Source organism: Peromyscus maniculatus, chromosome 1, assembly GCF_049852395.1.
Source record: "Peromyscus maniculatus bairdii isolate BWxNUB_F1_BW_parent chromosome 1, HU_Pman_BW_mat_3.1, whole genome shotgun sequence".
NCBI classification, from domain to species: domain Eukaryota; kingdom Metazoa; phylum Chordata; class Mammalia; order Rodentia; family Cricetidae; genus Peromyscus; species Peromyscus maniculatus.
The window spans coordinates 38,747,240-38,763,499 of record NC_134852.1 but is presented as its reverse complement, the minus strand read 5'-3'; the positions used below and the strand labels follow the sequence as shown (position 1 = coordinate 38,763,499).

Genomic DNA, 16,260 nt, shown 5'->3' with positions numbered 1-16,260 from the left:
AGGACACTTTTTTTCCTGAAAGGTCTACAACCTGGAACCTGGATGAACCTTCTGACTTTTAGTCATTGACACTTGGAATGTGTCACATTATCTGACAAGTGGTCAGTCATGAAGGAAACTGCAAGGGAGAAACACAGAGGCAGCCTGCTGGACTATGAAAAAGGACAGTCATTGCAGAGTTTTGCCAAGAACTACAAAACATGAAACAATATGTATAGAGGAACTGCTCTACTGAGCTATGCGTGTAGCTGCATGCCCAGTAATAGTTACAGTAATAGCTCAGTGTAAAGGAGATCCTGAGTGAAAGTTCTGACAACTCATGTGAATGCAGGAGGACATATAAACAGGCTCCAGGGTCAATTTCAGTAAGGACTGACGGACATTGTCATATTAGTAATTTTTCGGGCAGTTAGAATAAGAAATGTATATAAATGCGTACTACAAACATGCCAAAATACAGTCTATAAAACCACCAGTCAGTGACAGAAAAGAATGAAAACAATCTAAACCAAAATGAGGAAACACAAGATTTCCCCATATTTCAACAAAAGATCACATTCCTGTCTGAGAAGATACACTGAGATGGGAAACTGGTTGTTCTTTTCCATACATACAAAGAAAAATAAATACTGGTTTTTTCCATGTCACCCAGCACCTAGTACCAAAAAAATGACTTCTTTCTCCAGATGTTCTACTCTCTATTTATCCTGATCTCAGACTTATGCTTGGCAGAGAATGCTAGAGGCCCAGGATTCTGTAGAGACTGTTGCCAGAAGGAAGAAGGTTCAGTAACTGTCACATTCAATATACTTGTGGATGATGAGAGAAGGCAGCCAGACTCAATGGCTAACAACCTCAATATTGTAAGAAAGGAGGCAAGATACAAAGAATGCCCACATGTCTGAATGCAGGGTGAGACACACAGTGAGTTTCAGAATAACAGGGGCTACAGAGACTTGCCTATCTCAGGAAAACAAAAGTCAAGAAGGAGAGAAAACAGCCAGAGGTATACGAGTCTGGGCAGCAAAAAAGCAACAAGTTTGAAAAAGGTAACATGTGCAGCAAGGTTCACCATCAGCCCCTCAAGCGTTTGCTTCAATGACCAGCACCCAATTACAAGCATCTTCATGATGAACAGAAGACCACTGCTTCTGGAAGTTCACCATGATACTGCCCACCACTGTAAGGATATAGGTTCTCACTTGTCCAAGGATCAAACCCTACCAAAAGGGGGTGAAAAGCAGAGAAGAGAGATGTGAGTCCTGCCTGGAACAACACAGACTAAGGCAGGCCTCTAGGAGAACACACCCAAAGAGAAGATTCTTGGAGTTCATCATCCAAGGTGCACTCAATACACTCAGTCCTGTCCTTCAACAAAGTCACAAAGGAGACCTTTGATCTCTTTCTTGGGTCATGGACAGAGGATGACAGCTCATAAATCTGATCAACTGAAATGGTTTCTCACCTGAGTTCCGTCCACCTAGGTTTTCACCTCCTTCGTGCTCAAGACTACTGACTGTATGTACAGTGCATGCTCATGGGACACTGTCTGCTGCAAGGTGATACCTCAAAGAAACAGAAGACCCAGCTTCAACATGGAACCTTATTTAAAAAAAAAAACTCTGCCAATACCCTAGAGTAAACCTCATGGGAAGGGAGACTTCCATGCCAGGATTGCCTCATTTCACTAGTATACACCTCAGCCTCCATGGCTACTGTTGGTCTCCTGGCATCCTCTCCAACCAAGTCCATCTTTTAGCTCAGAATCCAACATTCCCATTGGCTGCTGCCCTGTTTATGACATCATTGACCCTTCAATCTTACCACCACCTGGTAGGTTCTTGGGGTTTCCATGGAAATGCCTGTAAACAAATTTGGACCATCACAGGTCACCTGTGACAAGTAAGTGCTGTCTGATACCGGACACACTTGCCACTCAGGTCAGCTGATCAGACAAGGACAAACAATTATCTTCCTCTATTGTACTGTGGGTTGCTGATACTCTTCCTCCAACCATGGCAGGTAAGGAAAGAAACTTTAAATGGTTCATTTGATCATGTCTCCCCTTATTTTTACTATTCTTTTAAATCTTTGTTTTGGGGATATCACTTATTCTGATAGTGATATCTTGAATTGAATGTCACATTTAGGTTTGGTTCTGACTAGGTATGTGAGCTTGGACAGTTTAATCTCAAGTGTTTTCCATCAACCTCAGGGAGATGAGAGTGTCACTAAGCTCTGGGCTCTGTACTGTCAAGTCTCAAGAGGCAAGTGAACAGGGAATATAATCAGGCCCTTCTTGACGATGCTAAGTTCAAGAGACACAGGAAAACAAACAAGATGTGCAGAGATCTAGCACTCCTTAACAAGAATGGGACAAGCTCCCTTGCATTCTATTTCCCATTTATTGTTTCAAGTTCAGGGCTGCTCTAAAAGTAATGTTCACACCAGGAATGGTGACACACACTTGTAATCACAGCATGTAGAGCTTGAAGGGATGAAGTTCAGTTCAAGTATAACTTGGTCTACACTGGCCTGTCTCCACATTCACCAAAATAAATATTAAAAATAGACAAAGAGAATGGCTGCCATATTTTGGAGTTACTTGGACTTCCCTAGATTAAAAAGGGCAACTGGGAGAGACTTAAAAGGCATGGATTCTCAGAAGGCAGTTATTGTAGTGGAAGATATATTGAGGGAGTTACATGTAAGACAGACACACAGGAAATTGGGGAAGAAGAAAATAAAGTATGAGGAGTGAGAAAATATAGATATACAAGAAGGCACACTGCAGAGTGTCCCTGGAGGCACACAAAGGTAGTTTGGAACAGAAGGTTGCAGACAACCACAGATGTTAAATCAAAATAACACAAGGCATTATATACATTGTACGTATATACATTTTATAATTCCCAAGCCATGTACAGGCAACCACACTGTTAAAATCAGTCTGAAAAAGGTTCCATGTCACATACACAAAACAATATCCTGCTCTGTTTCCGGCTGTCCAGCTAAATTCTGCAGCATTCCTGGTGTCATATGGGCACTGGTGGTGTTGGATATTGACAACTGGAACTGGGCACTCTGACAGACAGTTGTACACTGCACTATGGCAACTGGCATGCCATTGTGTGGGAGCAATTCTCACAAGGGTTCCTCACTAGAAGAGTTATACGAAATTAACAGTTACTGAGGAATTAACAAAAAAAATTGTCCGAGTTAAATTGAGAAACAATCTAATTCAGAACGCAATATGGATTAGAAATATCAAGAAGTCACACTACACAGGTGCAAACAAGACAAAAATGTTATCAGTTGGTTGTATTCATGAACTCATGTACCCATATGTGTTTATGGGTTACATAAATAGCAAGAACATTAATTATAGAAGGCATGCGACAGGAACAGTGGGAGTTAAGAGGAGAAAGAGATTCTTGTACCTGTCTACATTGAGGAAGATCTGCACAGAACAGGACAAAGGCACAGACATGAGAAACTGTCTAAGGTTCTCCTACTTTAAACACTTCTGTTCTGGGACAGAGGTGTGAGGCAGTGCCACAGCAGAAATCAGAACAATACAAAGCAGGGCAAAGAAGTGTGTTGTCTAGTCAGAGCAAGAGTCAACGTGGATCAACTAGGAAGTCCATGCCAGCACAGAAAGAACAGGCAGCTCACTAAATGAGTGCCATCCTATCCTTTACCAAGAATCATTCTGAACCATTTGTTTGGGATATGTGAGGGAAAATAGGTCTCAGACATTTCCAGATTGTACAATCTGATGATAAGAAAGCTCCTCACAGGAAGGTACTCAGATTCCATCTCACCAAACTTCTTATTTTCCTCTTGCTTCCTACAGAAAATTTTCAAAGTGCACCTTTCTTTGGAACAGAATGTGCTCTGCAGGCCTCTGTACCTGAGCTGACGAATGCCATGCCCATAGCAGGAAGTGTGTGCAACTTCTCCAGGGTCTCTACCCCAGCTGTGAGTGCAGCATGGCTCCTGCCATCAGACTCCAGCACTTGTTGCCAGCAGCTCATGGACAGTGCCTACCCCTACCTACCAGCTGGCACAACCATGGTGACTTCACTGACTGACCAGGGCCAGATTTCTGCCTCACCACTCTCCTATCCAGGTGTTCTCCAGTGGGATCCCACGGGAAACACTGACCAGAGGGGAGCTGCACTCCGGGACTTCACTGTAACTATCACTGACCAGAATACCACATTCTCCTCCTTCTCTAGGACAGCCCAGGGTGATAATATTTTAGATCCCAATGCCTTAGTCCTCTCCTATCCAACACTGTCTGCCAACCTTGTTCAGGCCACACCACCACAGGTACCAAATCAAGGATACAGCCTGGCACCTTCCTACCTGGAGGGCAGCCAAGTCTATTACTATGACCTCAACAGCCTGGGCCCACTGATGGCTGGAGAACTTGGGCAGTGCCTCCAGGCCTGTGACTCTGTGTCCTACTCTGGGGGTCAGGCCTCTGCCCTGCAACCAGAGATAGTGATGATGCCAAAGGAGATTCAGTCAACAAATATCCAAACACCCTTCTCCACCTCTGCCATCTACTATCACACACCTGCTCAAGACATGCCAGATACCAGTCTTCAAGGTGAGTAGAGCCAGGAGGGAGGACTGAGATCAGCACTCAAAGCAGACACAGCTCAAACCTTCAGGAGTGGATGTCCTCAGGGAGGAAAAATGGGAGTCCTGAGAGTTCAGCCTTGGCCTGGCTCACCATCCCCATCTTCAGTCTCTATAAGGACTGACAATGCAGGGAAATGAGTGGCATCCATCCTCCATTAAGACATGTCCAAGGACAGCACCACAGACACACATGTCACTGACCTAGCTAATCAGTCCCATGCACCGTTACACAGTAATCGCCTCCTTTCTAATCTATTCCTCAGGGTTGTAGGGGACACCAAGGCCTTTCTGTTTGGTAACAATTTATTTTCTCTGGGTTGAGTTCTGACTCTAGAGCAATGCAACTCCAAATCTGTCCTGGAGGAGGGATTACTCACAGATTCCCAGAACGGCTGACCCTGCCATTCTCTGCATTGCTGCATTCTCAAGTGCATTGAGAGTCCAGTATACCTGGTGTACCAGTGTACAACTACTAAGTTGTGTATAGTTTCTCTCTCTCTCTCTCTCTCTCTCTCTCTCTCTCTCTCTCTCTCTCTCTCTCTCTCTCTTTCTCCTTTTATTTTGCTATGGTTATTCAGAGGTGAGGCAAGGCTATGCATGATCATTAGAATATGTTCTCTATTACACAGTCACGTCCAAGCCTAAAGACTTCACATTCTAAAACCAATTTTCACATCTTTAATAACAAGACTGCGAAATGTGGAGGTAAAGGAAATTTAGGGTTGTTGAAAAGATTGCCTTGCAGGAGTGAGGAACTGGCTTTGGATACCTGAACCCATTTAGAAACTCAGGCAACAGGGGGAATTTGAGTAATGCCAAGAGTTGGAAGAAAAGAGCAAGTTCTTGAAAATTATGGACCAGACAACCTGCCTGATAGCAAACTTCCACGGAAAGGAGGGTCACTCTTTCAAAGACATGGGAAAGGAAAGAGGACCACACCCCCAGGGAATTCTGTCACCTCCCCATGCTCACTATGCATGCACATGACACACAAACACCGAGGAAAACACAAACATCTGAGAAATGATGATATCACATGGCTACTAGAAATAAGAGAGTGGTCACAAGTCTCCCAACAGAGGTGCTGCCTGTGCTACTCAAGCAGAGCTCACAGGAATGCCTTCCCCACTGCTGTAGGGGTCTGAGTACTGAGGAGCACTGAAAAGTGGGGAGCACCTCACTTACCAGGCACTGACTTCTTCCTTGACTCTTTTTCAGTGGTGAAAATGGAGACAACCCTGGGATTGACAGCTGCAGGCCAGACACTCTGTCTGCTGCAGAGTCCAGACCTCTGCAATGCCTGCACAAAGGATGTCCAGAAGTCACCACCTGTCCATGGGGACTGGTCATTAACTGCCCCCATAGACAGTCCTTCAGAATTCCTGCCCTTGCCTCCTGCTCCAATCTTGGAACAAACAGAGAATAACGACTTGGATTTGATGACAGATGATCTATCAACTCCTCTGGATGCCTACGAGGGCATAAAAGAAAACCAAGACCCATCACTTCTCCCTTTAGCACATGCCAACATGCAGCAGGCCCTGAACTACACTGATTCAGGGAGCCTAAAACAGAAGCTTTCTCCTGACAATGCCACCTTGGGAAGCAGCAGCCTTGGTCAGGATGAGCCTGGAGTGCTGCAGAGTGTGATGGACTCCAGCATGGACTTTGCAGACATGACTACACTGGTGGCAGATATTCACCTTCCCAGACTCTTCAACTCAATCACTGATAGGAACCCATTGCAAGATCCCACAGCAACCCAATCCAAAGACATCAGCAGGGATCAGGTCCAGGAAAGCTCCAGCACCATCAGTGTACCTGTGGACCAAGTGAGAAAGAATGGCCAGGAAGCCTCTGAGATGGTAGATGGGTCTCCTCAGGCCAGAATCCAGCTCCAGGACCTGGAGGAAGAAGAGGCTGTGGGCAGTGCTGGGTCCAGTGAAGGGGCTATTGACAACATGCCTAAGAACTTGGAGGACAAAGCCCAGAAAGCCACACCCAGCATGCCCAGCAGAGCAAGGGCTCAGGGGCAAGACAAGACCAAGAGATCCAGAGAAAACAACTGCAAGAAAACAGAGGAGCTCAAGCAGTCAAGGAACAGAGTAAAGGCAGACGAAAACACCACCATGCCAAAGAACCAGAGGAAGAGGAATCCACCTGAGCTCAGCCACAACAGCTTTAAAAAGCCTCGAACTCACCTCGGCATGCACATGCTAGAATCCGTGCGAGTCTTTCACCCACTGGGGAAGAAGAGTGAGAAGAAAACTGGCATCTCTTCCTCCCGGGCTCGGCTAAACTTCAGCAGCAACAAAGATCCCAGTGCAGGCCCAGCCACCATATCACTTCTGGATGTGCCATGTGATGGCCGAGGCCCTGGTAAAACCCTGAGCAATGCTCAGAGACCCGAGAGCAATGCTCACAGGGAGTGTCGTCCATCTCCATCCCAGTATGAGCTGCCCCCACCTGGCAAGGTCAAGTTAGTACCTCTGCCTTTTCCAGCCCTGGACAAGCCTCAAGCCAGACTGGTTTCTAAAAAGCCTCTCTCCCTGGCTTCACACGGGGCCCCTGCACTGAACCCTGTGAGACCTCATTCTGATTCAGCTCAGCCTACCACACCCAAGCCAGCTAAACCAGCTCCTGCCAGCACTTCTTTGATGGCCTCTGACAAGCCAGTTCTGCCTATTGCTACCAGTGCCACACGAGATAACATAACCAACCCCATCCAGTCTTGCCCTGAGCCTCAGCCAGCTGTCCATAGGCCAGTATCCTACAGGGCATCATCTCACCCTTCACTACAGAGGGAGCTTGCCTCTACTGACAAGAACAAGGCCCCATCACCTCCCAAACCTCAAATCCAACATCTACTGCAAGACTTCAGCCGCCAACCAATTCCATGGAGGAAAGTCGACATTCCAGGGCCAGTCATCTCACAGCCCATCACAGAAGAGCAGAGGCCAGAGAGGGAGGCCATGAAGAGGCGGGCTCAACAGGAGAGAGAGAATGCCGCCAAGTACACCTCTCTGGGAAAACTGCAGCTCTTCCTTCAGAGGGAGAAGGATATGGAAATTTCCAGATATTATGGCTATGCAATGTAAGAGCAGGCCAGGTTTTTAGAGCAAAGTGCTTTTCAATGTGGATAAGAAGAGATATAAATACCAATCCACATGTATATAAGGAGTATAACAACTTAAATGAAATATATAGATACATAGGTCCAAGTGTAGTAATACAGATGACTATGTAGATATAGATGGATATACAAAATGTCTATATTCACATATATTTGAGTACTTAGTAAAACTCCCTAAAAAGTCTTAAGTCTGTTATTTCATCTGTGCGTAAGGTGTCATTCAATATTTATCTTAACTTTGATAATTTAATTTTTACATTTTCTAAGTACAATATCATATTTTATATAAAATAAAACTCAGAAAATACTTTTTAAATATCAAATCAATTACATGCTCTAGTTGTATTAAAATTATTATCCTGGAGTTTTTCATTCACAGGACATGGTATGTCTTGAAGCACCGACTGAGTATCGAGCACACTTCCTCTTTGACCACAGTCTGGCCATTTCTCACCTCTCCCCACAGCACTGAGACATCATTTTTCTGCTACAGAGCTATGCCTCTAATTTCATGAAACACAAACATAGGATTTCATTTATGTAAATATAATCTAGGAACCACACATGAAAGAAAACATGGACAGTTTACCGAGCCTGGTTAATTTATATGATAATCTCCACAAATTCTTTTCCTTCACAAAGCATAGTTTCATCCATTTTATGAATTAATAATTTTCCACTGTGTTAATATATCACATTTTCTTTATACCTTTCTCTGTTTTTGACACCCGGGCTATTTCCATAATGCTGCTGCTGTGAACTGTTGCAAAACCTATTTTTGGTGTCAACCTGAATACATGTGGAATTAGTTGACTGGGTACACCTGTGAGGGATTTTTCTTAATTAAAAAATTATTAAATCATTTGAAGTAAAAATATCCAACTTTAATCCAGATCTTTTGAGATGGGAAGATCTGTCTTTAGTTTGGGCCACACCTTCTGGTGGCAGCCTATATAAAGGACATGGAAGAAGGAAGCTCTTTGCTCTTTGCTTGCTTGCCCTTGCTCTTGCTAGCATGCCTTCCTTCACTGGCATTAGATCTTACTTCTTCTTTGGGATTCCAGAGTATGCTGAAGACCAGCTGAGATATCCAGCTTCATGGACTGAACCACTACTCCACCCTTGGACTTTCAGTTGGTAGATATTCAATGTTGGACTAAGTAAAACATGGCCTGTAAGCCACTCTAATAAATCCCCTTTCTATATATAGAGAGATGGACAGATTGAATGATTCTATCACTTCTGTTCCTCTAGAGAACCCTGGCTAGTATAATTCTGCTGTAATCAATATTGATGTGCAGATATGTCCCTAATATAATGAGTTGAACTCCTTCTTGTAAATACCCAGAAATGGTATAACTGGCTTATGTGGAAGATTCGTTTTTAATTTTTTTAAGAACCTCCATTGTGATTCTGTTGTGTGGTGATTCTAGAAAAGAGCACACATGGACACTCTTATGGCTGAATAGAAAGTCTGTATTTCTGGCTAGCAGCTTCCTTGGAAACTTGCACAAATGATGCAGCCCCGAGCCTCACTGCCTCTGGTCTTTTAAGCACAAAAACCTTGTCCTGGGTTGACATGCTTTAGTGAGCAAGAACAGTTAGCAAGAAGCAGAACTACAGAAGCCATAAAAAGGCAAGGCTAGTACGTTTATGGGCTTTCCTGGATCCTGGAGCTATTGACTTTGTCATTCATGGATTAGGTCTTTGTTCCCATTTCTGCAGGTGTTGGGGCCTACATGCTGGATTCTGAGGTCAGAATGATGCCTCCAACATGTTGTCTGTTGTGCTGAGGTCTGGGGGCCTGTTACAATCCCTGTACCTGATGTAATAGCTTATATCCTCCCCAGTGACATATATTTTTCTTCAATTTGTGTTCTTGACACCGTTTGTCATTTTTTTTATAAATTTATTATGGTTTTTTTAATTTTTATTTTTGGCGATGAGGATCGAACCCAGGGCCTTGGGCTTGCTAGGCAAGCACTCTACCACTGAGCTAAATCCCCAAGCCCTCGTTTGTCATTTCTTGACTTAATTAGTGTCATTCTAACTCGGGTGAAATGAATCTCAATGTAATCTTAGACTTCTCTGACAACCAGTGAGGTTGAACATTTGTGTGTGTGTGTGTGTGTGTGTGTGTGTGTGTGTGTGTGTGTGTGTGTGTGTTGGCCAGGTGAATCCCATCTTTTGTGAACTATCTTTTAATTCATGAGTTATTAACTAGGATGTTTTCTCTTAACTTTTTAGTTCCTTGCATTCTAGATAGTAATCTTCTGTCAGATGTAGAGACCTAAAGACTTTCTTCCATTCTATGGGCTGCCTCCTCACTGTTTCTCTTGCTTGGCAGAAGCTTTTTGAGTTTATGAGGTTCCACTTGTCAACAGTAGGCATCACCTCCTGAATGGCAGAGGCTATTATCAGTCATTGTCTGGTTCTGTATTAAAAGTGTTTACTTTTTTCTCTAACAGTTTCAAGCACTGCATTAAATTCTTAGCACCATTTGGACTTGAGTTTAATACAGGGTAAGAGATAGAAATCTAGTTTTATTCTCCTACAAGTGAGCATACACTTTTCCTAGCAAAAATGGTGGTTCTGTTTTTTCTGCAAGGCCTATGCTTGGTATTTTTGTCCAAAAACAGTTCTTGGTAGCTGTGTGGGTTTATATCTCAGTCCTATACACACCATTATTGGATGTGTCTGTTTTTCTGCCAGTACTATACAGATTTTGTTACTGTTGCTCTGTAATATTACTTCATGTCAGGACCGTCGATATCACCAACATTGTTTTTGCCCAGTATTAATTAAGTTATCTGGGGGACTTTGCAGGTCCATATGAGACTCCTCAGAGTTTTTTCCTACACCTGGGAAGACTGGTATTTGAATTTTGGTGGAGATTACTGTTGAAATTACAGACTGACTTGATAGCTGTTTTCACAATATTAATTCTTGCCATCATATGTAGGGCACAGTTTTTAGCCTTCTAGTGTTTTCTATGTTGTTAGTTTAGTGACCATGAATGCCTTTTGCCAGTTTCTATAATGGAAAGGTTTCCTTTCTGCTTCAGTTATGGCACAGTCTTGCTAGCTACAGTTCAATAGGTCACAAGTTGTCTTTCAGAGTATGAAATATATTATTCCTATCCCACCAGACTTTTTAATTTTATGTTCTTCTTATGAGTTTTCTATTATATACCACTTGGTATTTCTCTCTTGCATCTTTCAATGTCACATTTGTTTCATATAGTTAGTATTTTGAATATATGGTTACCTGGGGAGACCTTTCATTGTATTTATCTCTTCGATATTCATAGTAATAAATACCTCCTGTACATAAACTGGAATATCTTCCCCAAGATTTGAGACAGTTTGTTATGAGTTTATTGAAAATGCATTTAGAACAGAATTCTTGCCTCTTTTCCATGCTCATGATTTATAGAGTTGGGGTCTTAGTTTGGTTTCTATTGGTGTGATAAAGACTGTTTAGTTTTAGATAAAGACTGGCTAGGTTTTTAGCTTGACACAAGCTAAAGACATCTGAGATGAGGGAACCTCAATTAAGAAAATGCCTCCATGTTTAGTTATTCAAACATCTTTCCTTTTGGCATATTGTTAATGAATGTGCTGGATTCATTTATGTCTTCAAAATATTAAAAATCAATTAAAACATTGATTCCAAGAAAGCAAAAGAAAGAAAATGCCTCCATAAGATCAGGCTGTAGGCAAGCTGTATGGCATTTTCTTACCTAGTGATGGATGGAGGAGTGCCCAGCCCACTGTGGATAGGGCCATGCCTGGGCTGGTGGTCCTGCAATTTACTAGAGAGTAGACTGAGCAATATATGAGGAGCAAGCCAGTAAGTAGCACTCCTCTGCACCCTCCACTTCAGCTCCTGCTACCTGGTTCCTTCCCTGACTTCCTTCAATGATGGACTATGATGTGGAAGTGTGAGCCAAATAATCCCTTTCCACTCTGACCTGCTTTTAGTCATGGTTCAAATTCTAGGAAAGGTAACTATATCCTTCGTTATCCAGTCTGTGTATAATGCCAAAGTTCAGGGTTATCTCAAGTCCTTATTCAAGTAGTCTTTGAGACTGGATCATCTCAGCTAGCCATCTCAAAATTGCTCTGAGCACTTTGTAGTTCAAAGCTGATCTGTAGATGATGTTTGTCAGCTTAGTGTTATTATTATTGTCCACATGGAATTGTTGTTGTAGGGCCCCATCTTCTTCCTGGAGACTTCAGTTGATGTTAGGCCTGGCCGTAATTTCCTGCAGAAAACTGATAAGAGACTTGAACACAAAGACATATATATGAAGCCTTTTTTTTTAGAATTAGTTAGTACTCTATATGACCATTCATATCGTAACAGAGTTTAAAATGTATATATATATATATATATATATATAAAATTTATATATATATGTGTGTGTGTATGTATATATATATGTATGTATATATATACATCTATACACATATTAATCTTGTAAATTTTGATATAAAATTTATACTTTAAGAAAAGTTTAAAGAATCAAAATAGAATCAAAGAGTTGAGATTAATAATAGAATAGTCCCTAAATTAATTTGGCCTTTCTCCTGTCCCATAGCAGAAGATGGCTCTTTTCTTCGGGCATGATACAGGGAGTTTGCATTTTCCTTTTAACAACATGCTTGAATTTAAAGAAGGAGAGAGCCATTCTCCAACTCCAAAGTCAGCTTTAAATTTTAATTGATCTGGGACTACAAGAAGACCAATAGTGAAAAGAAAAAAAAAAGAAGACCAATAGTGTTAAATTTTTTAGAGAAGAGCAGAAACAAACATTTAGGAAAACTTATAAAATTTTTTAGATGATATACCCATATGTCATTTCACTCTGTTTCCTGGGATAGATGATTTGTCCCTTTTCTTCAGTTGTCTCATTTGTCCTGTGTCCTTCAGATTCCTTAACCTTCATTCTCCTAAAAGACAAAAACAAAAACCTTTCCCCAAGACTAATTTTGGGGATGTTCCTTTTTGGCAAGTTATTATCTGATTAAATGAAAAGGCATGTGTTACTGGTATAAGTTAGTTTAAATTGGATGTTCATGCTGGTTGATGAACTATCACCTCCTCTAATTAAGAGGTCTTTCTTGTTCAAATTGAACCTTTATCAATTTTGATGATACCCACAGCTTATCTTCTCCTGCAGAAACAAAAGCAAAACCTGGTCCCCAACGTAACACATATCCTGGTTTCCATTCTGAGGTTAGCACATCCTAAAAGTATATAGGCTGATTTAATTCTGTAGTTTTTTCTATTATTCAATGTCTCTCTGCAGCTGTTGTTCCTTTCTCATTGGCACTGAGAAAATTCAAAATTAGTAGAGCATTATGCAGTCTATTTCTGGGGGGTTTTGTTACCACTTTCTGTTTATTTAGCATATCCTTTAGAGTTCTGTTGGATCTTTCTATAACTGCTTGACCTGTAGGATTATGTGGTATGCCTGTAATATGCTTTACATTGTAATAAGCAAAAAACTGTTTCATTTTAACAGAGACATATGATGGAGCATTGTCAGTTTTGATTTGTGCAGGTATACCCATGATGGCCATAACTTCTAGCAAATGAGTGATTACAGAATCAGCTTTTTCAGAACTCAAAGCAGTTGCCCATTGAAATCCTGAATAAGTATCGATGGTATGGTGAACATATTTCACTTTTCCAAATTCTGCAAAGTGAAACACGTCCATCTGCCAGATTTCAATCCTCTAAGTACCCTTTGGGTTACATCCAGCTGGAAATGGAGTTTGATTGTAGAAGGAACAAGTAGGACATTTCTTTATTATTTCTTTGGCTTGTTGCCAGGTTATGGAAAAATCCTTTTTTAAACCTTTACTATTGACATGATGTTTTTTATGAAATTCTGAGGCCTCCAGCACATACCCTATCAATAATTGATCTATCTCATCATTGCCTTGTGCTAGAGGGCCTGGCAGACCAGTATGGGATCAAATGTGAGTTATATATAAAGGATGACTCCTTTTCCTGATTGTATCTTGTAACTGAATAAATACTGAAGTTAATTCTGAAGCATCAGGGATAAATTCTGCAGTCTCAATATGTAATACCACTCTTTCAGGATACTGAGAGTCAGTTACTATGCTGAGAGGTTCTGAAAAATCCATTAATACCAACAGAATAGCATACAATTCTGATTTTTGAACTGAATTATAAGTACTTTGAACCACTTTACTTAAATTTTCTGATTTGTAACCTGCCTTTCCTTCTTTGTTGGCATCTGTATAAAATGTACGAACTCCAGATATGGGTTTTTGCCGTACAATTCGAGGCAAGATCCAATCAGATCTCTTCATAAGATCAATTCTATCACTTTTGGGATATTTGCTGTTAATTTCTCCCAAAAAAATTACTGCAAGCTCTTTGCCAAGGTTCACTTTCTGTCCATAATTTTTCAATGTCCTCTTTAGGTAAAGGAATGACAATTTCTCCTGGGTCTATTCCTGCTAATTGACAAAGTCTCAATTTTCCTTTCCAAATCAAGTCAGAGATTTTTTTTTAAATAAGTTGCTAATTTTTTATTTGGTTTATTTGGTAAAAATATGCATACCAATATAATATCTTCCCCCTGCATTAATATTCCAGTAGGAGAATACAAAGAAAGTAAAATAACCAAAATGCAATCCAGCTTTGGATCAATACGATCAACGTGCTCTTTATGTACTTTCTTTTCTACCGGGGCCAATTCTTTCTCAGCTTCAGGTGATAATTCTCTTGGACTATTTAAGTCCTTGTCACTTTCTAAGGTTTTGAACAAGTTATTCAGTTCATCATTTTTTACCCTAACAATAGTTCATAGATGAGAAATGTCTCCAAGTAATCTTTGAAAATCATTAAAAGTTTGTAGTCTATCACTCCTAATTTGAACATTTAGGGGTCTAATTTTTATAGTTATTATTTTATTTCCTAAATAATTAATAAAATCTCCTCTTTGTATCTTTTCAAGAATAATTTGTAATCCCCAGAAAGGCAAAATTTTCTTTACTTCTTCAAACATTCTTTCTAAAGTGTCTGCATTTGAGTCAGGTAGTAAAATATCGTCCATATAATGATAAATTATAGATTTAGGGAATTTTTTACGTATCACTTCCAATGGCTGTTGTATAAAATATTGGCACAAAGTTGGGCTATTCAACATTCCCTGTGGGAGAAACCTCCATTGAAATTTTTTAACTGGTCGAGAATTATTATAAGTAGGCACTGTGAAAGCAAATCTTTCTTTTTCTTTTTTTTTTTTTTTTTTTTTTGGTTTTTCGAAACAGGGTTTCTCTGTGTAGCTTTGCGCTTTTCCTGGGACTCACTTGGTAGCCCAGGCTGGCCTCGAACTCACAGAGATCCGCCTGGCTCTGCCACCCGAGTGCTGGGATTAAAGGCGTGTGCCACCACTGCCCAGCCATTCTCTGTCTTTTTCTTGTGAAGGTATTGAAAAGAAACAGTCTTTTAAATCAATAAATATGAGAGGCCATCATTTTGCTAACAGAGTAGGCAAAGGAATTCCAGATTAGATTGTGGAGAACCCATTGGCTGAATTACTTTGTTAATTGCTCTAAGGTCTGCTACCATTCTCCATTTATCAGATTTCTTTTTAATAACAAATACAGGAGAATTCCAAGGGCTGGTTAATTCTTCAATATGCTGATCATTTAACTGTTCTACCAGCTCTTCCAAAGCGTGGAGTTTCTCTGTTGTTAAAGGTCATTGCTGAACCCATACAGGCTTATCTGTTAACCATTTTAAAGGTAGAGCTGTTGGTGTCTTTGGGAGATCATCTGTTGTTGTGCCCTGTTCTTGTATAATATGGATGGCTGGTGACCACTCAGAATAATGCCTTCTAATATTTCTCTCAGAAACATGTGCTGATTAATGATTTGTTTCTGAGATTGGAGGGATGTCAATCTGAGTATTCCATTGTTGCAACAAGACTCAAGCCCACAGGTTCAGTTTTGTTAGCCACATATGGTTTTAATTTTCCTTTCTGCACCTATACATTCGAGCCATCGTGCACTATGTTTCACTCAAGATAGTGTCCCAATTCCTAACAGTTGAATGTTTACCTCCTGAAGACGCCAAGTTGGATGCCAAAATTCTGGTGCAATTATGGTTACGTCCACACCTGTGTCTACCAGACCAGACAACAAAACACCATTTATTTTTATCATTAATTTTGGTCTTTGTTCATTAATAGAAGTTTGCCAAAAAATTGTCTTTGTTTTTTCCTAAATTTTCTATTCTCTATGTTTCATCATCCTGACCATCATGATTTATTCCAATAGGCATTTGGTTACTTAGTTGCTCTGATCAGGGGGTTTGAATTGCAAGAAAGGTTTTTGCCCTGGCCTTCAGGGCTTCAACGGATTCTCAACCACCCTAAGGACAGAATGTAGGGACAGGAGACACAAAGGAAATACACCAAGTCAAGA

The 16,260-nt window shown here is 41.0% G+C and overlaps 1 protein-coding gene across 1 annotated transcript; it reads left to right on the top strand.

The window, feature by feature from the left end:
- Positions 1–1,832: 1,832 nt before the first annotated feature.
- On the top strand, positions 1,833–7,969 carry LOC102919384 (uncharacterized protein C2orf78 homolog). Its single transcript, XM_076576847.1, has 3 exons — positions 1,833–2,022; positions 3,857–4,618; positions 5,872–7,969. Exons 1-3 carry the CDS (start codon positions 2,016–2,018, stop codon positions 7,749–7,751), a joined length of 2,649 nt encoding a protein of 882 aa, XP_076432962.1. The 5' UTR covers positions 1,833–2,015; the 3' UTR covers positions 7,752–7,969.
- The last annotated feature ends 8,291 nt before the right edge of the window (positions 7,970–16,260 follow it).

Excerpts from the sequence above, each read along its gene's own strand:
- LOC102919384 (XM_076576847.1), top strand. Across the intron at positions 4,619-5,871 it reads GCCAGATACCAGTCTTCAAG|TGGTGAAAATGGAGACAACC; the intron begins GTGAGTAGAGCC and ends ACTCTTTTTCAG.